The following is a 27,038-nucleotide window of genomic DNA, read 5'->3' on the forward strand; positions in this document are numbered from 1 at the left end:
AATAGTCTCATTAAGGGAAAGGAGAGGGAGGAAACAGTCATTTAGTCAGTCAACAAGCATTTATTAAGTGTTTGCTCTGTGCCAAATACTATGTTTAGCCCTGGGAATACAGAGGATAGCAAAAATAACAACAAATCCTGCTCTCCAGAAGCTTACATTCTAATAGAAGTAACTAAGTACCACAAGACAGAGTGGATGGAAGTAATCTCAGAAGGAGCTAACAACAGGGAAGGAAATCTGACTTGTCTAGACTCTCACAGCTTGTAAGTGACTGAGGATGGGTGTGAATTCATGAAGACGAGTCCTCCTGACTCCGGGCCTGGCATGCTACCCACTGTGCCACCCAGTAGCCCATCATCCTTCATTAAATGCCTACCACGTGCTAGGCTCTTTGCTGAGTGCCTGCTTGACCTGGGATTCGGGCCAGCTAGGGCCTGGCAATGGCACCGGCTGAGAAACCTCAGACACTTGTTGCCCAGGTTGGTGCTGCCCCTACACGGGAGCTTCGGAGGCTCCCGCAGTAACCCACTGCACGGAGGAAGCCGGCATCCTCGAGCCCACTGGCTCCGCTTCGCCCCGCCTCCGGCTGCAATTGGCCTGTGATCAAGTATGACCACGCCCCCCAGCCTCTGGGCGGGGCCCTCGGGACCAGCCAATGGGAGCTGCGCAGTTGGGTTCCCTGTGCCGGGAGGGGTGGGCCGGGCCGGGGGTGGTGCCTCGGCCCTGGGCTGGGGCTGGCTCGGTTACCGGGAGAGTTAGGTAAACACCGCCTGGGCGCTTCTCTGGGAGCAGGTGAGTGGGGGCTGGGAGAGTGGGCGACTGCCGTGCCCTGTCTCCGAGAAAATCCACGCCCTACCCCACCCCCCCGCACCCTCCTCCCTCAGGAGGAGCGGGCACCCCGGGATCCGGCTCGTGCGCGCACGCGCGTGCTCGGCCTGCGGCCCGGGGTCCGGCGCGTGCGCGCACGCGCGTGCTCGTTATGGGGCCCGGGTGCTCAGCTGGCTGCGCGCGCCTCCCGGCTGCTGTTCTGTCTCGCTTCCCTTTCCCTGCAGCACCCCGGGCTGAGGGAGAGGGATAGGGCAGCGCTGGGTGCCTAGCACTGCATCCTCACGCAGGGCCTGGGAGCCTCTGCTACCAGGGAGCGTGCCAAGCAATCTGACTGTGAACGCCGGACCCTTGCGCTGCGGGGGAGGGCTGCCCAGGCCCACCTCCCACCCGTAGCCCAGGTATGAGTGGAGCACAGCTGGCCGCAGGTCTCTGCGTCCCCAAAGTCCACCTGCCTCATGTGCACTCCTCTGTGTTGGGCCGTAGTGTGCGTTTAAAGGGACCGTGCATAAGACTGTCATAAGACTTGGTGAAGGGTTTCCACTTCCTCTTGGTAAAGAGAACCGGTTGGGTTTGTTCAATCACGCCTTATGTTTTCCCATTTTCACTCATTGGCCTTTAGCAGTAGCCAAGTTGGGCCTGCTGCCTCTCTGGGTCGTGCCTGGGGAGTTCATGTGCAAAGGTAGCACAGAAGGGCTTATTTTCAGCTTTGCAATGAAAAGTAATCTTATGCATCATTAATAGTCTAACTCTTAAGAACCTTATGAGTGCGTATACAATAGATATGTGTGTGCTAGGCTGCAGAGCAGGTCTTTTAGAACACTGTGCCTGGTTTTCCTTTTCTCACTCTGCATTATTTTCTATAACTCCTTTAAAAATACATGTTTTAAGATATCTATTATTTTAAAATACATATAGTCCATATAGCCCTCAAGTATATTAGTTGTAGCAAAATGTCTAATGGTTTATGTTTGTATGCAAGCTGATAGTGTTGTGGGGTACATTTTGTGTAACTAGAATTATACCAGAAATTGTGGTGGAGAAAAGGGAAGTAGATTTGATTTCTGCAGTGATGGGATTTATTCTCCATTTGTGTAAGCCTGAGCATTTGAGCTAGGTAGAATGTTGCCCCTAGAATTTGTTCTGAAGAAGGCAGAGTGGAAGGAGTGCTAGGTTTGGCACCGGAGGGCCTGTGTCCTGTGGATGGACAGCTCTGGAGTTCAAAGATCTGAGTTCAAATTGTACCTTTGAATACCTGTGTGACTTTGGGCAAGTCACTTGACTTCCCTTAGCCTCAGTTTCCTCATCCGCAAAACAAGATTAGACTAGATGGACTCTAGATGTTTGATGCTATGAAACTCAAGACTTAACTAAAAGGTTCTCAGTTTCTCATCTGCAAAATGAGGACATTGAACTAGATAATGTCATACTCTTCTCTATCTATGAATCTGTCATCCTATTAAACCACTACACCCACAAATTCAAACACACATAATGTTCAGACATGGGCTTTGAGAAACTCCTGGTGCAGAAACTCCTTCCATTGATGCACATGGCAGATTCCATCTCTTCTTTCTTCCCCATCCCTGCCACTGATTGTCTTAGAGGATTGCTTGGGGGGCACTGAGAGATTAAGGTACTTGTCCAAAGTCTCACAACTAGTTTTTGTCAGAGGTAAGATTTAAACGAAGGCTTTCTTGACTCCAGGGACCCTCTCCTGACATCCACTGATGTCAGACTCAAATAGGAAGGGGACCGCTGAACAATACATAAAGATCTCTAAGGCTGCATATTGACTTAGTTTTAAAATGTAATGTTATCTGTGTTTTATTGTCTTTTTTGTTTATTTTGTTAAATATTTCCCAATTACATTTTGATCTGGTTCAGCATAATAGGGAGTGTTGATCCTCTGGGACCCCTCTAAACAATTCCTTGCTAATGTTTACCATTTTTCCATGGAAACTCATTGACACTTTTCTGCCATTCAGTGATCCCTACTTTCTAGATGAAGACCCTGAGCAACCTCAATCTTTGTGCCTAGTCAGCCTGCAGAGCAGACTTTATTCAGAACAAGGAAACCCAAGTGGTTCACTTTATTGTCTCTCCTTGAAGTGTCCTCTGTGCACATAACCTGTCCTTTCTCTAGGGACTTGAGTACCCAGGCAGTCTCCATCTGCCTGATATTTCAAGGAGGATTTAAAATCACTGCACAAATTATGTCATTGACATGAGACCCAAGTTCCCTTTCTTTGAAATGCATGTCATGAGTCAGTGATTTGTAATCATGTGAACACAATATTTCTGCTCCCCTTGAGGCAGACTTTCTAAGGACCAAGTGGTGAAACACTGCTAATTCTGTGTTGCATGAACAGCCCAAGGAACCTAGGTATCCCTACTCCCAACCCCAAGTTTTATCTTCTGCCAGGTTGTCTTGCTGAACAGTCTTCAAGGAGTTGAATATCCATAATTAGATGTAAGGGCTATTATGACTGTTTAGTTGAGGTGGTGCTATGGGCATGTTAGCAAGTTGGTATTCTTCAGGAAAGTTTTTGCCATTTGGACTGGAAATACTAATTTCCCTGGAGATGGCAATTTGCATGTTTTGCTTGCGAAAGGTTAGCCCTCTGTTCCTGTGTTTTTGGAAAAACACCCAGAGGTTGCCATTTATCATTTCCTGAGGGCGCAGGGCTGATTATCACCCCCCTTTCAGCTCTTTTATTCCATATTCCTGCCCAATACCCCCTCCTGCTTAGTTTCCTTCAGACTGGAGGCTCCCAAACTCGTCCCACCTTGACTGCTTCTTAATAATAATATGTTGCATTGTATATCACTTGTTTCATTTTTTAGAGTTTTCACATTAGCTTATTTAAAGCAACAACCCTAAGAGCTAAGACCAGGTCAATCATTATCCCATTTTACAGATAAGAAACACTGGCTTTCAAATTTGTTAAGTGTATTCGTCCAAGATCGCAAAGATAGTAGAGGACCAAGCTGGGTCTGGAACTGAGGTCTTTTGCATTCTTTCTACTCCACTCTCTCTTTCACCAGATAGTACTGCCATTGTGATCTCAAAAGAGTCTAGCTCAGTCTATCCCACAAAGAATTTTTAAAATAATTTTTTTTTTTTTAGAAACTAGAGTGCCAGTGTGGCCTAGTGAATGGAAAAGCACACAGTCTTAGGAGTCGGGGTCTTCAGTTCCAATCCTGGCTTTTCTATTAACTAGTTTTATGAGCTTTGGCAAGTGGCTTCCCAACCCTCCTCGGACCCTTCATCTACAAAATGAGAGAATTGGTCTTTTCCTTCTTCTCTCAGTTACTTTGTATTTGTACTTTGTAAATTCATACATTGTTTCCCCCAGTAGAATGTAAGCATACCAAGGACCAAGAATGATTTGTTTATGTCTTTATATCGCCAGCATGTGGCACAGAGCCTGGCACATAGTAGATGCTTAATAAATATTCTTCCTGAATGATGGAGTGGCCTCAAACAGAAATGGGCCACTAATCCATACATAAGAATCCCTGCCAACCACATATTGACATAGTTTTAAAATATAACATCTATTTCTTACTGTATTTTTATTTATTTTGATAAATATTTCCACAAATGTTTTGATAAACATTTTCATCTGGTTCCTTCAGGGAGTGTTGAGGGGCCCTGTGCTGCAAGTGTTTAATATCTCTGAACTAGATGATCTTTAAGGGCTCCCCAAACTCCAAAGCCTATGATTCTTTACATGGATTCAATTTAGCAGCCAAAATGACTTTCTGTTGAAAAAAAGCTTATTTAGGTTAAAAATCTAGAAGGACTGGAATTTTAAAATATCTTGAAAGGCCAAGAATATTTTATATGTCAATTGATGTGCCTGGTCCTCCTATTAAACTTTCTGTATGAAATCAAATAGTGATCAGGAGTCGTCTCTGTTTTTTGTTTGTTTTTTATCAAATGTTTTATTAACTTCTAGTTTACATCATTCATTTCTGCAAGATTTTGAGTTACAAATTTTTTCCTCATTTTTCCCCTACCTACCACCCCAAAATATCCCCTCCTCCAATCTGCTCTCTCCCACATCTTCTCCCATACTCCCTCTGACTTTCCAGTAGGGCACAGTGGTTCTCTATACCCCAGTGCCTGTATGTCTTATTTCCCAGTTACATGTAAAATAATATTAATAGTATACATATGTATTTTTTTAAACATTTGATTTTAAAATTTTGAATTACAGATTCATTTCCTTCTTCCCTTGTCACCCATCCTTAATGGGAAGATAAGCAATTCAGTATAGGTTGTACATGTGTAGCTATGCAAAATATTTCCATAGTGGATATATTGCAAAAGACCTGTCCCTTTTCAAAAGTGGGTGCTTCCCCACTTTTGGAAAGGGATGGGATCAAAGTAGAGAATAGAACCAGTGGGAGGTGGGATAGGAGGGAGAGAAATATAGTCAGTCTTTTACAATATATCTACTATGTTACTGTTTTGCATTAGCCACACAGGTAAAACCTATACTGAACTGCTTATCTTCCCAGTAAGGGTTGGTGACAAGGGAGGAAGCAAATGAATCTGGAATTCAAAGTTTTAAAAATCAAATATTTATATATATATTTATAAATATATACTATTATTAATACTATTTGACATGTAATTGGGAAATAAGATATACAGGCACTGGGGCATAGAGATCCACTGGAAAAGGCGAAAGGGGTATAGAAGAAAATATGGGAGAGAACAGATTGGAGGAGGGGATATCCTGTGGGACTGCTATTCTAGGGTGGTGGGTAGGGGAAAAACGGGGAGAATATTTGTAACTAAAATCTGGAGGAAATGAATGATGTAAATCAGAAGTCAATAAAGCATTTGAAAAATGAAAAAATATATATAAAAAAAAGATAGACAAAAGTGGGTGCTTCCAAGTTCCCTCCCCCCAGCCTGCCCTCCCTTCCATCATCCCCGCTCTGATCCCCTTCCCCCTATTCTCCTGTAGGGTGAGATACCCTATATAGTGTGTATGTCATTCCCTCCCTAAGCCAAATTCAGTGAGAATAAGGTTGACCCATTCCCTTTTGCCTTCCTATTCTTCCCCTCCATTGTAACCATTTTCCCTTGCCTCTTCTATATGAATAGTTTACCCCATTCTGTCTCTCCCCATCTCCTCTCATTATATTCCTCTCTCACCTCTTAATATCACCTTTTAAGTATCATCACTTCCTATTAAATTGGTCCTGTGCCCTCTATGTATACCTGTACATACACACACACACATATATATATACACACTCACATATGTATTCATATGCCCATATACCCTCCTATATAGACATATATATGTATGTGTGTGTGTGTGTATATGTATATATATATGTGTGTGTGTGTATATCTATACACATACACATTTCTATTCTCTTCAGCTATTCTCATACTTAGAAAAGTTTCATAAGTTACAATTATTGTTTTTCCATGTAGGGATGTAAATAGTTCAACTTTGATAAGTTCCTTATGACTTCTTTTCCCTGTTTACCTTCTCATGCTTCTCTTGCTTCTTGTATCTGAATGTCAGATTTTCTATTCAACTCTGGTTTTTTCATCAAGAGTGCTTGAAAGTCCTCTATTCCATGGAATGACTATATTTTCCCCTGGAACATGATACTCATTTTTGCTGGGTAGGTGATTCTTGGTTTTAATCCCAGCTCGTTTGACCTGTGGAACATCATATCCCAAGCCTTCGATCCCTCAGTGTAGAAGCTGCCAGATTCTGTGTTGTTCTGATTGTGTTTCCACAATATTGAAATTGTTTCTTCCTGGCTGCTTTTAATATTTTCTCCTTGATCTGGGAACTCCGGAACCTGTCTATAATATTCCTGGGAGTTTTCTTTTTGAGATTTTTTTCAGGAGGTTATAGGTGGATTCTTTCAACCTCTGTTTTGCCCTCTGGTTCAAAAACATCAGGGCAATTTTCCTTGAGAATTTCTTGAAGGATGATTTCTAGGTTCTTTTTTTGACCATGGCTTTCAGGTAGTCCAATAATTTTTAAATTATCTCCCCTAGATCTATTTTCCAGGTCGGTGATTTTCCCAGTGAGATATTTCACATTGCCTTCTTTTTTTTCATTTGTTTGGATCTGTTTAATAGTATCTTGATTTCTGATAAAGTCACTAGCTTCCGTTTGCTCCAGTCTAATTCTGAAGGAATGATTCTCTTCAGTGAGCTTTTGAGATTCTTTTTCCATCTGACAAATTCAGCTTTTTAAGGCATTCTTCTCCTCATTGGCTTTTTGAGCCTGTTTTGCCATTTGAGTTAGTCTGTTTTTTAAGGTGTTTTCTTCAGTCAGGTTGTTGACTCTCATTTCATAATTTTCTTGCATCGTTCTCATTTCTCTTCCCAATTTTTCCTCCACTTCTCTGATTTGATTTTTAAAATCCTTATTAAGGTCCTCTATGACCTGTAACCATCTCGTATTTTTCTTGGAAGCTTTTGTGCAGGAGTTCTGACTTCGTTGTCTTCCTCTTGTTCCATGCTTTGATCCTTTTTGTCCCCAAAAAGGAGTGTAAAGTTGGGTTGCTCTTTACTTGGCTTCCCTACTTTTCTCATGTTGCCACTCAGTTACTTGACTTTTTTTTTTCCACAGTAGGACTCTGCTACTAGACAGAGGAGCTTCGTACCAAATGCTGGGGTTTTCTCAGCTGCCAAAGGTATTAGTTGGGTGCCCTCTCTAAAGCCTCTACACACTCTGGCAAGCTGGTCTCACACCTCAGGACCTGTACTCCAGACTGCAATCCAGATCCAAGCAGGTTAAAGCAAGAGCAATTACCCCTCAGACTGGTCGCTTGGTCCCCCTACAAACTGCAGACCAGGAGCCGAAGCTGCCACGTGGTGGTGGCTGCATGGCCATGGCTCCTCAGCAGCTTCTTGCCCTGGGGGCAGAGGCCAACCGCACTCCCACCTACTGGATCCCAAAGTCCACACTGCACTGACCTCTCACTTTGTCCTTAGCATCTGTGTGTTGATAATTCTGTAAACTGCCACAGCTGCTAGTGATCTGAAGTCCCTCCAGCCTGTGGCTGGTCAGGCCTGCCCTGGGGCTAAAATCTCTGGCTCCATACGGCCGGGGTCGCTGTGTTGGCTGTTTGCTACTGGCCTGCCAGGCTGTCCTCAGTGGGAGGTTAGCTTTTCTGTGTCATTTTTTGGGTTCTGTAGCTCCAAAGTTTCTTCAGAGTCACCTTTTACATGAATTGGAGGAGGTGAGAGCCAGAGCCCTGGGAAGTTCTGTTTCTAACCTGCCATTTTGACTCCGTCCCCAGGAGTCCTCTTTGTTTATTTCCTTGGTATCTCTAGTAGCTCAGCACTCTGCCTGGCACATGGTAGGAGTTTAATAAATGCTTATTGACCTTTGACCCAGCCATACCACTCCTAAGTCTGTATCCCGAAGAGATCATAAAAATGGGGAAAGGACCCACATGGACAAAAATATTTATAGCAGCTCTTTTTGTGGTGACATAGAATTGGAAATTGAGGGGATGTCCATCAATTGAGGAATGGCTGAACAAGTTGTGGTATATGATTGTAATGGAATATTATTGCGCTATAAGAAATGATGAGTAAGTGTATTTCAGAAAAACCTGGAAAGACCTATGTGAACTGATGTGAGTGAGGAGAGCAGAACCGGGAGGACATTGTACACAGTTACAGTCACATTGTGTGATGACTGACTTTGATAGGCTTAGCTCTTCTCAGTAATGCAAAGACCTAAGACAGCTTCAAAAGACTCACGATAGCAAATGCTATCCATATCCAGAGAAAGAACTTTGGAGTCTGAATGTAGATGGAATCATACTATTTGCTCTCTTTTTCTTTTGTTGTTTTGTTTCTTCTTTCTTATGGTTCCTCCCATTAGTTTTAATTCTTCTTTACATCATGACTAATGTGAAAATATATTTAATATGAATGTATAAGTAAAACCTATATCAGATTGCACACCTTCTTGGGGAAAGGGGAGGAGAAGGAGGGAGAGAAAATTAAAAACCCAAAATCTTATTGAAGTGAATGTTGAAAACTAAAAATAAATTAATTGTATTAAAAAAATAAGATGCAAAAAAATTTTTTAATGCTTTTTGAATTGAGATTGAATGAAATTAGGGTTAGCAACAGAGACAGAAATAGAATTAGAAATGGAGATGCGGCAGAATTAGAGTCAGAAATGGAACTAGGATTTCCAGGTTATAAATGTTAGTTCCTTCTGGGGCTTGTGGAACATCAGCTGCTTCTGCAAGATTCCCTTGCTGTTCAGAGGAATGTCATAGCCTGGGGGAAGAGTATTCTCTGCAACTGGGATGGTCTAGATGCCTGCTGAGGGAAGCACTTACTGGTACAACTCCCTTTAGGATGCTGCCCAGAATATGTTTTCGCAGGCTCTTGAGTAACTTCCCCTAACCCCACTAGATTTGCCAACTGGGGTCTAGGCATCAAGAATTTTCTGCTAAGTGTTAAGGTCAGACCACTGGGATCCAGTGAACTATTACTGGTAAAGCAGAATCCATGGCAGCATCAGGAACAAACAGCCATTCAAAATCAATGAAAAGGAAGAACTTAAAATCTGAGAACCACAGAATGTCAGAGCCTGAAGGGACCTTGGGGATCATCTAAATCAGGTCCTTCATTATACAGATGACGCAATATCCTTTTTGGGAAAATGTAATGGATTTATAGATTGTTAAAGCTGAAAGGGAATTTAGCAATTATTTAGGCAGTGATGGTATAGGAAATAACATAGGCTTGGAATTCAGGATACCTGGGTTCAGATTCTAGTTTTGTCATTAGCTGTAGTACCTTAAACAAGTCACATCACTCATGGGCCTCATGTATTCCTAATAGTTAGCATTTATACAACACTTGCAGTTTGTGAAACTCTTTACAGGTATCTCATCTATCCTCTCAACAGCCTGGGAAGTAGCTACTGTTATCTCCATTTTGCCGATAAGGAATCTGAGGCAGACCACAATTCAGTGACTTGTCCAGTGTTACACAGCTAGTGTCTGAGGCTAGTATGAACTTAGGTCCTCTTAGTCTAGGTCCAGCACTCTGTCTGCTGCACCTGACACCAGTAGCAGTAGCTACCTCATTTGTAAAATGAAGCGTTCAGGACCAAAATCTCTCTCTGACTGTGTACCCTTTCCAGCTTCCAGTCCTTTGATCCCTTATTTTTTCTGAGACAATCCCTTTGTTTTACAGACTCCAGGCCCTGGTAAAATCTGCCTTTAAAAAGACTGCAACTAGGAGGAGGGCCACAAACAGATGAAAGATGAAGAGATGGGGAGGCAGCATGGATGCAGTGGAAGGCTGTTGGATCTAGAGTTAGAGGCCCTGGGTTCAGATGCTGACTTTTCCACTTTTACTGCCTTTATGGCCTTGATGAGTTGCCTTGAGCGGTAAGGTCCTCAGTTTCCTTATCTGCAAAATGAGCAGTGTTGGATTCAGTGACTTCCAAGGCTGCTTCCAGCTCCTTCCAGGCTCTAGATCCCATGAAAACATCTTAGAGAAGAGCTCCCCTCTTTCCAGTCCTCCCAGGGATGCAGAAGCTGTTGGAGTAGGCCAGCACTTACATATTTTATCTTACATGTCCAAGGCAGGCCTATATATTCACTGGCATTTACTAGAAATGTGGGTCAGTGTAAAAGCATCTGGGCTCTGTTGCCCAGGAGCATCAAAGGAGCAGGGAGCTCACTGAGTGAGAGGCACCATAGCCTAGTGATTAGAAAGCTACCCTGGGAGAGGGAAGGCTTGGGTTCAAGGCCTGCCTCTGACCCAGATTAGTTGTGTGACCCTGGGCAAGTCACTCAACCCTTTCTCCAGTGCTCCAGGAAACCCTTCTGAGACTACAAATTGCAGAGAAGGTACTGATCTGCATTGGTAAAGGGAGTTTCCTAATCTGTGCATTTTCTCCACCAGTGAAATCACAGGACTGTTCTCTGTCCTTAAGGAGACTGTGTGACCTTCAGTGACAGACAAGGGCTTGGATAAACAAACCAGGCACTCTGAAGACTTTCTGGGAGCCTTGTCTTCCTCAATGGGTCTTTTACATTAAGTGAGATTAAAAATAGTCTGACTTCCCAACAGGGAAATACTGCTTTGAATATTAAAGATAACACAGCCAGAAGAAGCAGCTTTGCTTAATGTGATTGTGGTGAAAGCAGCCACCTGGATGTTCCCTTGCTCATTCCCTTCCCATTCTCACCGCTGTGCTGTCATTGAGATACAGGAGCATCTATTCCATAGACATATGTTCTTTCATTCCAGGATCCTTTAAGAAAGCTGTCCCCACCCTTCCCCCCCATGGGGGCTCAGCATTCTAGGGGGATGTGAATGCAGTCAGTCCTTATAGAAGTGCTGCGATGAAGAGGAGATGGGTCATGAAGTGTACTAGGACTTGGGGTGGGTGGGAGAGGAGATTGTAGATTGAGGAAACCCTTGGCCTTCCAGCCTCACTCATTCCTTATCAAGCCATGGACCAGGTAAAGGGGTGGTATGTTATAGTGGGAAAACTGCTGTATTTGTAGTGGGCCACTTTGTATCTCAGTGACTTCAGAGAAGTCAAGAGCCTCTCTGGGCCACAATTTCATCATGTATAAAGCAAAGGGGTTGGACTAGCTGATCTCAGGGATTCTTTGTGGTTCTGTCAGCCGGCTGAGCTCACAAGGAACTGAGGAGGATGACCTCTTTCTGGAGGGGTGGAAGGGTGGGGGTGGGGGTGGAGGTGGAGACAAGACAGTGGTTGATGCCATTAATTGTACAAGACTCATGTTGGTATGTTGGATAAAGCCCTGGACTTGGAGAGAGGAAGACCTTGGTTCACAGCCTGCCTTAGACATTTTACTAGATAAGTGACCCTGAGGAAATCACTTAACAGCCTTTCAGAGGACTTTCAGAGTTTTAGTTTCCTCCTCTGTAAAATGGGGATAAAAATTACAGTACTTTCCTCACAGGGTTATTGAGAGGATCAAGTGAGAGAAAGTATATAATATATCTTGAAAACTTTAAATCGCTATTTCAGTGTCAGCTATTTTTATTATTTTGTAAATCAGAGATCCCTCACTTTTGTCGGCGAGAGCAATTCTCCAGCGGCCCCAGCATGTTTCTTCTACTTGCTAATGTGTGTCCACTCCTCATTACTTCCCTCTCTATTGCAAATGTCTCCAGTCAGAAAAAAAAAGAAATTCATAATTTTTCCCCAATGTCTCTTTGAGGGGTGGGGTGGGGGATGGACAGATGGACTTTGGATTGTTGGCTTCTGGTGTTTTTCATGTCCTTAAATGTGTATACATGTCATACCCAGGGCTCCTTCCCTCCACCCTCCCATCAGAATGGAAAAAACAACAAACCTTTATTAAAGGCCTGCTCTTTGCAGAGCATTTGTGCTAGTCAGTGGGACTAATACAAAGATCATAGGGCCATAGATGCAGAGATGGAAAACTCCTCATTTTACAAGTGGGCAAACCAAGCCAAGAAAGGTGATCTGACTTGCCCATGGTCAAAAGTAGTCAGTGTCAGAGGTGGGATTTGAACCCAGGTCTTCTGACTTCAGAGCCAATGCTCTGGTCTCTCTTCTTATGTAATTTAGAATATGGTAGCTACTTAAGAGCAGAGTCAAAGTTATTTTTTCTTTTTTGTGTCTCTGGCATTTAAGGGATGTTCATAGGATTGAATTCTTCATAACTACTTGGGGAAAAAAATTCCTCCCCCGCCCTACTCCATAGCACTAGGAAATACAGTAAAATATGGGAGGGGTGGGGCGGGAAATGCTTTTATCTTTTATTTTTTAAGTATCACTTTCCTAGATAAGACAAGAAAATTGAAGGCCAGAAAAGATGCTATAATGAAGACTACTTAAGGACCTAAGGGGCAGTTGATTGCTATAGTAGGCCAGTAGATCCCTCATGATTTCCCTGTGAGATAACTCAGCCTGCTCCTACCTTGTCTAACAATTAAGGCCTTCCTGATCTCCTAACCTAGTTGGCCACTCTGGGGACGGACCAGGGCCGATGACTGCCATAGGAGTGTTTCATTACATGGGCTGGCAGAGCTGCTCTGCTGTGGGCCTAACTCTGAACTCCAGGGCCCACCACCACCCTTGGCCAGAACCATCTCACTTTCAGCAGCCATATTGTGGGAAAAGCAGTTGTCCAGGCTGGTTCCATGAGCACTCAATCAAGTGTGACTTGATAGATAGCAGCCAAGACGATTGAAGACGTTGCCAAGGACAGGCTGTGGTCCTGGGGTGAGGAGGGTTATGGAAGGGGATGATGTTCCGTGATTTCTAAGAGCAGTACTCAGCCTTTGGTCAAAGGAAATACTCATAAAGGCAAAGCAGTAATCTTTTCTCATGTAATGATAACTTCGTGGCTGCTCTGTGACAGCTTTTGAACCTTTTGTACTCCTCCACCCCCTGTCAACTTAAGCCAGGCTGTTTTTGTTTGCTTTCTTAAATAAACAGGGACCCTGAACCTATTCCCCATGCTGCAGACTCAAGTGAGACGGCATAAGTACTTAATATCCAGTGTTCCAAATTTGCTTTTAGAGCAGTAATTCACATCTCCCACGAGGCACTGCTTTTCTCCATAGGGTGTTTGACATGTTGCCAGTCCCACTGTCGTTTGGCCTTCAAATTTAAGGGCAGACCTCCTTTGCATTCCTCCATGAAGCTCATTTTGGATCTAAATAAAACAGGAATTAAGAGGAAAGTGGGTCACTGGGTTTCATTATAACCGCAGGGAACTGCAGGCCTAAGCAGGTTTGCTAAAATTCTGCAAGTCAGAAGGAACAATTCTGCCAGATTTGCTCATTCAGCTTTTTCAGCCAGATACACCTGAATAATGAGACCCAGTACTGGGGTGTTTTCTATCGATATTTACTTTAAAAGGTTCCAGGACCAGAGCAGGTTTCAGCAAAAATGTTCTTGTTCTGCTGAGTGGTTTAGGTTACTGTGGGAAGGAGGCTTTCCCGATGTAGCCCTGAGTGCCCTGGTCAGACTTGATTTGTTTGTTTTCTTTCCCCCCTCCCCTCAGCCCTCCACCACCTGGCCCTGCCTTAGCTTTGAGATAAGTGTCAGGTAACTGGAGCCTGCTGCCATCTGTAAGTCAAATAAATGGGCTTTGCAGAAGGATCATGGAAGGGAGGAGCTGGTTAGAATCTTCATTTCCTCATTTAGATATCTCTTTACCTCTACCAGGTGTGTCAGTTGCACAGCCTTATCCCTACCTGTTTGGGAGCCACAGAATTCCCCCCACCTTCCCCCTGGATTACTTCTGTGCATCAGCAAAGCTTGGAGTAGACAAGCATCTTGTGGTGTTGCTTGGCAGAGTTGTTTACAAATTGTACACTGTCTGAGTGACTTTTTCTCCAAGGACTTCTGGGCACTGTGGAAAACTTAGCTATACCTTGGAAAGCAAAGTACTTGGGCAGTGAGAAGAGCATTGGACCCACTCCATCCCCAATTTAGTCTCATCTCTGCCACTCTCAAGGAAATAATCTCTTTCTGGGCCTCAGTGTCTTAATCTATAAAATGATGCTGTTTAGTTGATCACTAATCAGTCAATCCACAAAGTATTCATCAGTGCCTACTCTGTGCCAGGCACTGTGCTGGGTGCTAGGGATACAAAGACTTGTTCTTGCCCTTGTCAAGATTTCCAGCTCTTAATCCTGTGATTTTCCTCTCTTCCATCCTTCAGAATAGTTTGCTAGGTAGACTAGGCAAGGACCTCTCCCCCGGGCTTGGACCTAATGAGATTGTTTGCTGCTACCCCACAGGGATTAGAGGCTTCCCTTCCTCCTCCCTGAGGAACCTGCTACGTGCTGGCTATTCTCCCTGGCTAACCCAACTAATGAGAGGTCATTCTGCCACCTTTCCCCATGGCCTAGAGATTGCCAGTGAACCTTTCACACTTTTCCCTCCAGAGGAGACCTGGTGTTGGCTCAGCAAGATATCTTTTGATGGAAGGTAAGAGCCAATTTATAAAGGGCCTTAACTACTAGGCTGAGTTGGCACTTATTCTGGTGGCAGTAGGGTAGTGTGAAATGTTTTTGAGACATGATGCAATGTGGTCAGACCCATGCTTCAGGAAGATCATTTTAGCAGCTATGTGGAAGATGGATATGAGAGAGAGAATGAGAGGGAGTTCAGTTAGGTTGTAAGAGTAGTCTGGGAGAGAGGTGCGGAGGTGGGGCTTGAATTCAGGTGGCAGTAGGAGAGGAGAAAAGGGGACAGACACCTGTTATGGAGTTAGACTCCCCCAAACATGGCAACTGATTGGGTAGATGGGGAGGGTGGGAACGGGAACCAGAAACAAATCACACACAGGTGACCAGAAGGATAGTGGTAGCCTCAACACAAGTAGAGAAGTGTGGAGGAGGGACAAGTTTAAGGAGAAATATGAGTACTGGTTGGACCTTGTTGAATTTGATATGCCCATGGGAGAGCCAGGAGTTGTTCCCAGACAGTTGACTGTGAATGTCTGTAATTCAGGAGTATTTTCTGCTTATGTACAACTCTAATGCTTTTCATGCTTTTACATTGTAATAATCACAGGTGAGAGGGTACCAGAAAAATCCCATGTTTATGATAGTCTCTTAGAATTTAAAACTGGAAGCTGTGTGACCTTGGGCAAGTCACTTAACCCCAATTGCTCTTCCCTCCCCCCTCCAAAAAAGCAACAACAAAAAAGAATTTAAATCTGGAAAGGACCTTAGAGAGATTATCCTGTGTAATTTCTGAGACTCAGAGACATTTAAATGATTCCCCCACGGACATATAATAAAGTACGTAGCAGGGTCACAGTTGAATCAAGGACCTCTCTAATTCCAAATCCATTTTTCTTTACACTATGACATGAAACACATCAGAAGCGCAGGTTGTATGTGTGTGTGTGTGTGTGTGTGTGATATAATTTATATTTCTTTACTTAACTGTACTTATATATATATATACATATACACATGTGTGTTGTACATATGTATGTATATAATTTGAATACATGTATGTATATAATTTTGGGGAAGGATTGGAGTACACATTTTATTTGTGTTTGGGTGAGTGAGAAAAATATGTTATGTTTTATGTTGAATTGAAGTAGGGTAAGGGAGAAAAGAAGATCACATCAACATTATATTTTGAGGTTTCCCTATGCTTTGACTCATAGGATTTAGACCCAGGAAGAACTTTTAGATGTCATCTATTCTAATCCCCTGAGGACTGAGAGGTATATTTGACTTGTAATACAGTCTGTAGTGGGGCTTCTGCCTTCAAATCCAGTGTCCTTCCTGTCACTCCCAGTCTCCTGCAGGTTGAGAAATTATGACATCTAGTACATAGCACAATATCTTGCACGTAGATGATGTCTTGCACATAGATGCACATCAGGAGACCTATTCCTGCATACAGAGAAAAACAGAAAACATACCATTTCAAGAACTCACATGAGCACATCCCCCATTTGGAAGCCATTCAGTAAGTCTGCTGTTGTGGTCTGAGAGCTAATCTCCACAGCACAAAGGCATCAAACCAGAATTTGTTTTGCTGGACATTGCTGACTATCAGTCAGTCAACAAGTATTTATTAAGCCTCACCGATGTGTTGGATGTTGAGGATATGAGTACCAAGAATGAAACAGTCCCAGTTCACAAAGGAGCTTGCATCCTAAGAGAGAAGACAAGACATGTACATAAAAACATCTACAGCTTCAATTTCAAGGGAATAAATACAAACGTAGACAAGATAGTTTGGAGGGGAGGTCATGAACAGTTGGGGGGGGGTCAGGGAAGGCTGCTGCTGAAGATGCTGGGGTCTAGCTGGGGACATTCAGACAAAAAGATGCTCATTTCTACCTGCTCTGTTCTCTTGTTCATCCTGTTTTGGTAGTTAGTTCTCTCATTTCCCTTCCCATTTTATCTTTAATCAAGTCTTTGTTTAATGTTTTTCCACCTCTCCTTTCACACATGCTGTTTCAGAGTGTGATGGAAAGAGGAAGAGTATTGTATTGGCTCTTGCAAGAAGCAGCATTCATGTGGAAGGTTGCTTATTCCTATATAGGTCAGTAGTCCCCAATTTATTTTTATTATTTTTTAATCTACGGACTCCTTCACCCATTTTTGGTGGCCCATCTACCCCCACATGCTTTGTCTTGTTACTGAAAAAAAAAAGCCCCTACTTGAAGGTGACTCCTAAGTTTAATTCTAAGACACTGTGGATTTCCATGGATTTCATAGCCATAGAGCATTATTGGAAGGATTGCTGTCATAAAAAGAGGGACTTTTGTTTCAGAATGGAGCCAGTTGTCACCCATCCCTTGAGGATCTGGGGTATAGGAGGAATAGGAAGAATGATGCTTTTTATTAGACACTAGGGAAAAATAATAATTTAATGATTAACTTGTGCCAGAAACCAAAGGATAACCAATTTATTGTGTAAAACTTCCTAGTATAAGAAACCATCACCCTATAAGCCATCAGCTATCTTGGGCTTGCTGATCAAGTGAGATAATATTTATAAAACTCTTAGCACAGTATCCGGCCCATAGTAGGTACTTAATAAATGCTTGTTCCCTTCCCTGGGATGAAAAGAGAGAATGAAAGTGAGGTACTATGGAAAGGATGCTGAGTTTGGAGTCAGAGGACTTGGGTTGTAAAGCCAGTCGCTTAGATTGATGACATGCAGGCTGGTTTGCAGAAAGAGAATGCCTTTCTTTGAGAATTACTTGAGGGCCCTGTTGTAGGTCTGAGAAAAGAGGGCATTCCATGTCCCCATTCAGATGTCAGCAGTTAAGGGTGCGCCTTAGTGTTATCTAACAACTCCTCTTTTCATTAAGGTGGACGTTAGAGTGTCTTTTGCTTCTCTGAGATAATTTATTTTACTTCATCATCCTAGAATACAGCTGGTGTGCTATGATATCCCTTCTCTGGGGCTCTGTGCTTGGGTCCTAGGTACACTAAGATAGATGATTCTAGTGCACCATCAGAACAATAGGTAACATCCTTTCCCAGACCTTTAGGTGAGTCTTTTGACTTGACATTTCTGTTATAGATATTTAAAATGTGATTGTTCTATTATATATGAGGTTGTTATCATCTTTACAGCCCATTTCGGACCTGTCTGTTCCCCTCTGTAAGTAATCTTGTAGTCTCTTGCAATTCCCAGTGGCCTCTATGGATTTTTTTGTGCCTTCCCTTTCAGACTCTTCCCAAGGAGTGAACCATGATTACATTCATGAATTCAGACAGTGAAGAAGAGGTCTGCAATGAGAGGACATCCCTGATGTCAACAGAGAGCCCCCCAGCTCGGTCCTATCATGAAGGGATTTGTACAGAAGAAAGGGACAAGGAGATCCAAGAGGTAGGCCCACATCTAGGACAAAGGGGAACAGCTATGCAGGTGACCTGGCTGGTTGTAGGTTTTGAACAGCTTTTCTGGGATAGTTGTCCTTTAAAAAATCAAACCAGAAATGTACTGTCTCCTCTACATGATCCAGACTGGTGGTAAAGCAATTAAACTATGGATAAACCAGAACCTTAAGCCATTTCAAGTGTACCTAGTACAAGTGTGATATTGTTTTTCTATCTTACCCATTTGCCTTCTCGATTATCTGTTGTTCAGAATAATATTGAAATGGTTTGATTCCCAGAGAAAACATTGATGGGTATTGGAAGGGAACAGCCCAGAAGCTAATAGATGCTAAGAGGAAAACAGCCTGGGATTAAACTTTTTGTTGGCTAACATGCAAATTAGAACAAATAAGACCATTAATAAATATTCACATAATGTTTTACAGTGAGGCAACAGATTGTATATTAGATTTGGAGTTAGGAAGACCTGAGTTCAAATCCAACCTTAGACTCTTACTGACTGTGTGTAACCCTGGGCAAGTCACTCAACCTCTGTCTGCCTCAGTTTCCTCAGCTGTAAAAATGGGGATAAGAATACCACTTACTTCCAGGGTTGTTGTGAGGATCAAGTGAGAGAATAATTGTAAAGCTCTTAGCACTGTGCCTGGAACATAGCTGATGTTATTTAAATGTTAGTTATTATAATTGTTGCTGTTGTTATTCTACTCCCTACCCCCCAACCCCAAGTTTATACTAATACCTTCTGACCAAAAATGCTCTCCATCCCCTCTGCCTCTCAGAATCCCTACTTTCCTTTAGTGCCGCCTCCTAGTGGGGCCTTTCTCTGATACTATACCTTTACCTGCCCAGCAAATTACTGATATATTTACTTACCTGTCTACTGGTTGTTTCCCCAGCATTCTTAACCCTACAGCCTAGCTTATTGTTGTAGGTGCCTAACAAATGCTTGTTAAATATCACTGAATTTTTAAAAATTGTCTGGCCTCTCCTGCCCCTCTGCTTTACTTTTCCATTTGCTCTCAGTGGACATAGAAAACTGCATTGAACTTTATATGATGACTCAAGTCACCCTTCGGCCTTCTCTTGCCAGGTTAAATTATCCCAGTTTCTTTAACCTTTATTTTTTTAAATGCCTGTGGATTTTAGATTGTTTCTGTTCCTGTTCATCAACCCTTTGCCTCTTTCCTCCTCTTCTTCCTCTAAATATTTATGTTGGAATGTGGTCTGGAAAGTGATACTTGTGCTGCAAAAGGTTTTCTCCCTCTCTTTTACTTGGCTCTGGTTTCAGGCTATTAATATAATTAAGTAGACTGCTAACATGTTTATATTACTGCACCTGAAAAATGGAAATTCTTGCATCCATCAGGATCCCCACTTGGTCCTTTCCTAGCAGCCTATTTACAGTCTCCCACCTTTTTTGTCCTGGGCTTGCCCATGAAGCATAGTTACGGCAGAGGCACAAGCATTTCCAAGATCCTACTATAATAAGCCAAAATGGTGCATTTTTCAACAGTCAAAAAGTGGAATGATCTCTACTCTAAGGAAACTTAGGTTTTCTATAAAGGAGTAGACAGTGTGTATATACACAAAATGAATAGAGTTTGTTCAGGAGGGAGGACTCTAGCAGTTGGGGGGATCAGGCAAGGCTTCACGAAGAAAGTCTTTAAGGAAAAGGGGGTTTCTGTGAAGCAGGGTTTGGAATGACCAGCCAGTGTAGATATACAAGGGGAACCAAAGATGGACTATGATATGTGAGGAACAGCAATATGGATTTTTAATTGGGTCATAAAGTCAGGAAGGGAAGTGATATATAAGGCTGGAAAGATAGCTTGGGGCCAGGTTGTGAAAGATTTTAAAGGGGAAGATGGGGAAGGGAACTTACTACCGTGTTTCCCCTATAATAAGACCTATCCCGAAAATAAGCCCTCCCCTTACTGTGTAAGATTCCTCTAAAATAAGCCCTCCCCTGAAAATAAGCCCTATTGAGATTGCTACTGTAGTGAAGGTGATCCCCTGCGCTACACGCTACATTACGGTACCCTCTGTATGTACCGTCCCCCGCCCCCCCCAGTGAAACGCACGCCGCGCTCCGAGCTGCATCCAATCAGAGCTGCAGTAGTGAGCACATCAGTCATCCTGTTCTTCCCCAGTGATTTGCTTGCTGGCGCCATTGAGAGCAGTGCCGCGGAGGAGAGCTGAGGCAGGACAACATAAGCCCTCCCCTGAAAATAAGCCCTCTGGTGTTTTTCTTTCAAAAAAAATTAAGAAGACAGTTTCTTATTATTGGGGAAACACAGGTACTATGACTACATATCCCTTTCTCCATCTGAGATTACCTTCCATTTACATTATATGTATCTTCATTAATTATGCCCTACTTTGTTCCAGAAACTGTATTAAGTACTTTACAGATATTGTCTCATTTAGCCCTTACAAAAGCCCTGGAAGGTGGGTGCTGTTATACCCCCGTGTTACAGTTGAGGAAACTGAGGCAACCGGAGGCTAAATGACTTGCCCAGTGTTTATGTTTGAGCTGAGGAGTGATAAGGAACCCTGGGATTTTACTGATGAGGGAAAGACTTGGTCAGACCCGTCCTTTAGAAATATCAGTTTGGCAACTGTGCAATGCATGTGTTGGAGCGGGGAGAATCTTGAAGCAGGGAGATAAATCAGGTGGCTCTTGTAACGAACCTACATGGAAGTCAGTGAAAGTAACTGAAGGTGGTGGCCGTGTGAAGAGAGAAATACAATATGTATTGTAGTGACAGAAAAAGCCTGGTTTGGCAACTGATGAGATGTGTAGGATGAGAGAGAATGAGTAATTGAAGAGAACCCTGAGGGTAAATTTGGGAACCCAGAGGATGGAAATAGGAAAGTTTAGTAGATGAGTGGGTTTGAGAGGAAAGATGATGGGAACATAGGCTTATGCTGTAGAGCTGGAAGACATTTTAGAGGCCAGTCCCTTTATTTTACAGATGAGGAAACTGAGGAACAGAGCAGTTAAGAGACTTGCCTAGGTCATGTGACTAGTAATTGAGGCAAGATTCTGACACTCAAGTACAGCACTCTGCCCACCGTGCCACATGGTCTGAGATGTCTCTGGGGCTTCCGGTTTGACCTGTCCAGTAGGCATTGGATCTTAGGATCATGCCTACCAATTAGGGATGATTCCTGAGGGTCTATCCCAGACCCTTTTTCTTTTCCCTCTGCAGTCTCTCTGTGAGCTCATCAGCAGCCATGGGTTCAGTTATCGTTTCTTTGAAGATGATTCTCAGATCTGTTTACCTAGCCCTAACCTCCCTCCTGACCTCCAGTCTCATATTACCTCCTGGACACCTCAAACTGGGTGTCCTGTGGGCATCTCAAACTCCACCTTGCCAAAATGGGAACTCATTCTCTTTCCCCAAAACTCTCCCTTCTTTCCACTTTCCCAAGGGCACCACTGTCCTCAGTGGCCCAGCCTCCAAACCTTGGTGTCTTTCTAGGCTCCTCACTCTCACTTACTCTGCAAAGCCAGTGTGGTGCCAAGTTTTATTGTTTCCAACCTCCCTTCCATCCCAATACCCTGGGCAGGGCTTTCACCACCTGCACTATTGTGGTCACTTTCTGCTTGGGCTTCCTCCTTCAGAGTCTTTCTTAGCTCCAGTCTGTCCTTCATTCAGCTGTCAGAATTAAAGCACAGCTCTACCCCACTTACCTCCAGGATCAATTAGAACATCCCCTTTCCTACTTTCCAGTCTTCTTACATTTGATTTGCCTACATCTATGATCCAGTCCCACAATACTGCCCTTGCTGTTCCTAACATATAGCACTCTGTCTGTCTATCTGTGCCTTTTCACTGGCTGTTGTCCATGCCCCCCCCCCCCCAACCTCCCCTTGCTTGGAAGGCCCTCCCTCCTTACCTCCTACTCTTGTCTTTCTTGACTTCCTTAAAGACTGAGCCCAAATCCCACCTTCTGCTGGAGGCCTGTCCTGGTCCTGGTCCTTCCTTGCTCCCTCCTCCCCAGTCTTCTGTCCCTCTGAAATCATCTGCCATTTACATTATATTGATCTCATTTGCACATAGTTGTTTGGGTGCTGTCTCTCCCCTTAGAAAGGGAGTTCTTTTATGGCTAGGCCAGCCTTTTTTAATACCCTAGGGCTTAACACTGTCCCTGGCTAAAGGATAGAAGAATTCTTTTAAAATAACAGTTAGTTTCTAGGTCCAGGAACTAATTGTTAAATGTTAATACACTTTCATGTGTACAATAAGCTTTTGTACAATGTAGATCTGTTACTGACTGGCTAAATTAAATTCCTTTTCCCATTAGTTGGCCTAATTTTACATAGGAATGCCAATTTGTATAAAATGTACCATGTCTGAAGAAAACAAAATCATATAGCACATGTTTTATCTGTTTTAAAGCCAGTAATTCACACTTTTCATAAATCATAGATATATGTAAGTGTATATATTTTTTTAAATTTTTTTTTTTACTTTTCTCATCATTATTCCATTCACTGAGACAGCTTACACTTGGTATTTATTTTGTCTTTACTTATGTGTTTATATATGTTGTTTATTCCTCATAAAATATAAGCTTCTTGAGGACATAGACCTAGGGCCACAAGGCCATCTGGTCTAGGCCCCTCACTTTATAGATAAGGGAATGGAGACCTAGAGAATTGACCTAGTTACTGGGGAGGCATGTAGGTAGGAAGCATCAGATGTGGGACTTGAACCCAGCTCTTTTGATCTTAGAGCCAGGCTTTTTTCCCCTGTGCCATAGTTTCACTTTTGCCTTTGGCTCTCAAGCACACAGCATCATGCCTGGTCCACGGCAGGGACTTGTTAAACATTGTTGATTGATTGATCGTATAGAGCAGTGAACATGGAGTCTGGATTAACCCTGAATTCAAATTCTTCCTGACAGAGACCCATAGGAAACCAGACTGCAATAATAAAGTGTTTTGTTATACAACTCTTCGTATTGATCTTGCAGCAATTACTAGTTTTTTGTTTTAAAAGAATTCTTTAGCCAGGGACTATTCTAAGCCCTGAGGAGATACAAAGAGAGGTAATTACATGGTCCCAGTCCTAAAGGAGCTCACATTCTAATGGGGAACACTTCGGCAGCTACATGATACAAACTATATGATCCTGGGCAAATCATTTACCTTCTCTCAGTTTCAACTTCCTCATGTGTAAAATGAGGATAATAATAGCACCTCAGGGGCAGCTAAGGTGGCCAAGTGGCTAGAGTGCCAGGCCTAGAGTCAGGAAGACCTGAGTTCAAATCCAGCCTCAGACACTTTTTAGCTGTGTGACTCTGGGAAAGTCACTTCACCCTGTTTGCCTCAGTTTCATCATCTGTAAAATGAGCTGGAGAAGGAAATGGTAAAACCACTCCAGTGTCTTTGCCAAGAAAGCCCCAGAGGAGGTCACAGTAGGACTGGACCACAACAACAGTAGTACCTCCCTTCAGGGGCTTTTGTGAGAACCAAATGAGGGAGAATGTGGAAAGTGCTTTGCTGACTCTAAAGCTCTATAATAAATATGAACTACTGCTACTATAAAATGTGTAGTCTGGAGCAGCTAGGTGGTGCAGTGAATAGAGCACTGGCCCTGGAGTCAGGAGGACCTGAGTTCAAATCCACCCTCAGACACTTAACACAAAACTAGCCGTGTGACCTTGGGCAAGTCACTTAACTCCAATTGCCCTGCCATCCGCCCTCTAAAAAGCAAAAAATAAAAAATGTATAGTTTATGATTTCTCACTTTTAAAAGGGGGAGGGAAACATGCAATAACTGTTCCTTGCTTCAGCCTTCCCCCAACAGAATGTTGTCTGTTCCAGTCTTAGTAAAGATCAGGAGGCTGAGGCACAGAGGAGGCAGAGGGACTTGTCCAGAGTCACATAAAGTGAGTCATCCCCTCAGCGTAGGCAGACGCTGTCCATTCAGCCTGCAGCGTCCTCTGCCTTCCCTGCCCAGCCGCGGCTCCTGTGCACGTGCAGCGAGGGCACCACGAGGAGGCTGAGGGGGCAGAGCTAGGGTGCGGGAGGAAAGCTGGAGAGACTCCACAGGAAGAACAGCTTCTCCATAGTCACACATCTCAGAAAGTGATCATGAATTCCCATCACTAGAGGTTTTCAAGTGACCTCTGGAGGGTGATTTGTTGGGGATATTTTAAAGGACATTTTTGTTCAGATAAGGATTGGATTAGATCAGGGCTTCTTAACCTGGGATCCTCAGACTCCTAGGGTGTCCATGGGTGAATTTCAGGGGATCCATGAACTTGCAGGAAAGAAAAATTATATTTTTACTTAGGTTTAGTTGTTTTCCTTTGTAATCCTATATATTTTATTTTATGTATTTAAAAACATTATTTTGAAAAGGGTCCATAGTTCACCATTCTGTCCAAGGAGTCCCTGACACAGAAAGATTAAGAAGGCGTGGCATAGATGGTCCCTGCTGTGAGGCTGGGAGACTACGATTCTGAGGCAATTAGGTAGCACAGTGGATAGAGCATTAAGCCTAAGGTCAGGAAGACTTGAGTTCAAATCCAGCCCCAGACACTTACGAGTTTTGTGACCCTGGGCAAGTCACTTAAGGCCTGTCTTCCTCACTTTCTTCATCTGTAAAATGAGGATCCTCATCACACCTGCCTCCCAGGGTTGTTAGAATCAAAGGAGACAACAACATGTGCTAAAGCACATGGTATTAGTAAGTGTATAATAGGTGCTTGCTTGCTTCCTTCCTTCCATTACAACATTGGAGTTTGGGTTGGCATCCATATAACAATATGAACTTTTCCACTGATGTCGGCTTAATGTTGTCCATTTTCTAGAGGGAACCACATCATCTGCAGTTCCATGAGTAAGGTTACTAAATGTGTCTATCAAGGAGACACAGTTTCCTTCCCTTGGGAGCTGCAGGCCACTGATAAATTTAGCCTGATCTCTCGAAGGAAGATTCTGTTGTAAAGTTGGGGAGGGAGGGGTGCTAGAGCTGGGAGAAAAGGGCAGGAGGGAGCCCAGTATCCCCACTGAAAGCTCAGTTTCCCTTGGGGAATCTGCCCACAAGCATATTGACCTTCCTTGCTTTGAAGTACCCATCCTTTTGTTCTTTCTGCTCACAGACCCCAAGTTAAGAACTGGGTGATCTCCCTGCCAGCTCCAGCATTCTGTGATATTTGAACAGGTTGAAGGTTCACCACATTAACTTGTACCACATTAACACCTTAGTTAACTAGAACTTTGGTGAAACATGACCAAGAACCAAAAATTAAGTTTAAAAAAAATGTCTCTGAGGAGTCAAGAGTAGATTACATCTGAAAACCTCACCATCTCTGAGGACTCCTTATTCCATCTGGACTCTGTGCTGGACAACCTCCATGACAGAGGCCTGCATGTTTGGCCAGCATAGGTCTCCATGCTTTATGCCCTTCTTGTCATTAACAATCAAAGAGTCATCAAACAAAGTTACCTTTGTTAGATATTTCAAGGAGGGGAGGCTGGGTAGTACAGTGAATAGAGCATGGGCCCTGGAGTCAGGAGGACCTGAGAAATCCAGACTCAGACATTTGACACACTGGCTATGTGACTTTGGGCAAGTCACTTAACCCCAATTGCCCTCCAAAAAGCAAATAAATAAAAATTTAAAAATAAATATTTCAAGGAATCGTGTATGATTTTAAGCACAGGAGACACCTTGTTGGAGGAGATCTATTAAGGTGGTTTTTTACTCGGCCAAATCAAGAGCCTTTTAAACTACTCAACAGCCATTTATGCATTGGAAGTTATGTCATTGTTACTTACATACTGTCTCCAGCCTTAGACTGTGTGTTCCTTGAAGGAAGGACTGTGTTCTTTGCTTTTCTCTCCATCCCCAGTCCTCAGGAATGTCAGTGATGCTGGTGAACTGACATACAGTGAGCACAGTGGGACCTTGTATTCTCGGCATCTCCCCAACAGTCGTGAGCATGGAATGGGAATGTGTGTGTTGTTGTTTTTAACAAAAAGAAGGGATTCTCCTCATCCTCCTTGGGTCCCACTCTTGAGTGCCCGCTGGGGGAGAGATCCAAGGCTGCCATTGATGGTGCCTGTCACCCTCCTGCAGAAACACCGAGGCAGCCTGTGTAACCATGGCGATGCTGACCAGTGTACCCCTGACAGCAGGGGCTCGTCGAGAAGCAGCAGCCTGGAGGAGGACGAGGAGGAAGAAGAGCTGACGCTCAAGTACGGGGCGAAGCACGTGATCATGCTGTTTGTGCCAGTCACTCTCTGCATGGTGGTTGTCGTGGCAACCATTAAGTCAGTCCGCTTCTACACGGAGAAGAATGGACAGCTGTGAGTCAGCTCCGTATACGGCGTGCCCAGGCTAGCGAAATGTGTGCGTGCGTGCATGTGTGCGTGTGCGGTACTCACTGAGGCAGGTGGGTGGCATATTTGGGGCACTGCACTTAGAGTTCACACCCTGCTTCACACACTTAACTATGACTGTGTGATGCTAGGCAGTGTAAAATGAAGGACTTGGACGTGATATCCTCTGAGGGAGGGCCCTCCTAGCTCTAAATCTGTGATCCTTTGCTTATTGCTCACTGCCTGGGGGGTACAGCAAGCACATTACACCAGAGCCTGCAAGGCAAAGAGAAAACAACCTATCTAAAGGCACATCCCCTGCCTTCAGGAAGCTTACAGTGTGGTTAGGGAGGGTGAGAAGATTCAAGGGCACTGACTAACCAAATGTGAGTTAATATAGCTAGTTAGTGTTAAGGGTAGTAAAAAGGTAGGGAATTGTGTGTGTGTGTGTGTGTGTGTGTGTGTGTGTGTGTGTGTGTGTGTGTG

General features: G+C 43.5%; 1 protein-coding gene across 7 annotated transcripts in view; it reads left to right on the forward strand.

Moving 5' to 3' along the window:
- The first annotated feature begins 641 nt into the window (after window positions 1-641).
- PSEN2 (presenilin 2) overlaps window positions 642-27,038 on the forward strand; it is a 43,055-nt gene continuing 16,658 nt past the window's right edge. For 2 of the 7 annotated variants that reach the window (XM_069069111.1, XM_069069117.1), the window contains exons 1-3: window positions 642-792; window positions 18,042-18,200; window positions 26,311-26,540. In XM_069069111.1, the coding sequence (XP_068925212.1) occupies window positions 18,063-18,200; window positions 26,311-26,540 (368 nt within the window). In that variant the 5' untranslated portion in view covers window positions 642-792; window positions 18,042-18,062. Of the gene's footprint in view, window positions 793-963; window positions 1,227-14,623; window positions 14,814-18,041; window positions 18,201-26,310; window positions 26,541-27,038 lie in introns of those variants that run through there. The other 5 variants (XM_069069115.1, XM_069069112.1, XM_069069114.1 and 2 more) reach the window with 5 other exon arrangements.

This window comes from Petaurus breviceps, unplaced genomic scaffold (genome assembly GCF_028583685.1).
Source record: "Petaurus breviceps papuanus isolate PSGF00001 unplaced genomic scaffold, PetGlider_PUasm1.0 90778, whole genome shotgun sequence".
In the NCBI taxonomy this organism is placed as follows: Eukaryota; Metazoa; Chordata; class Mammalia; order Diprotodontia; family Petauridae; genus Petaurus; species Petaurus breviceps.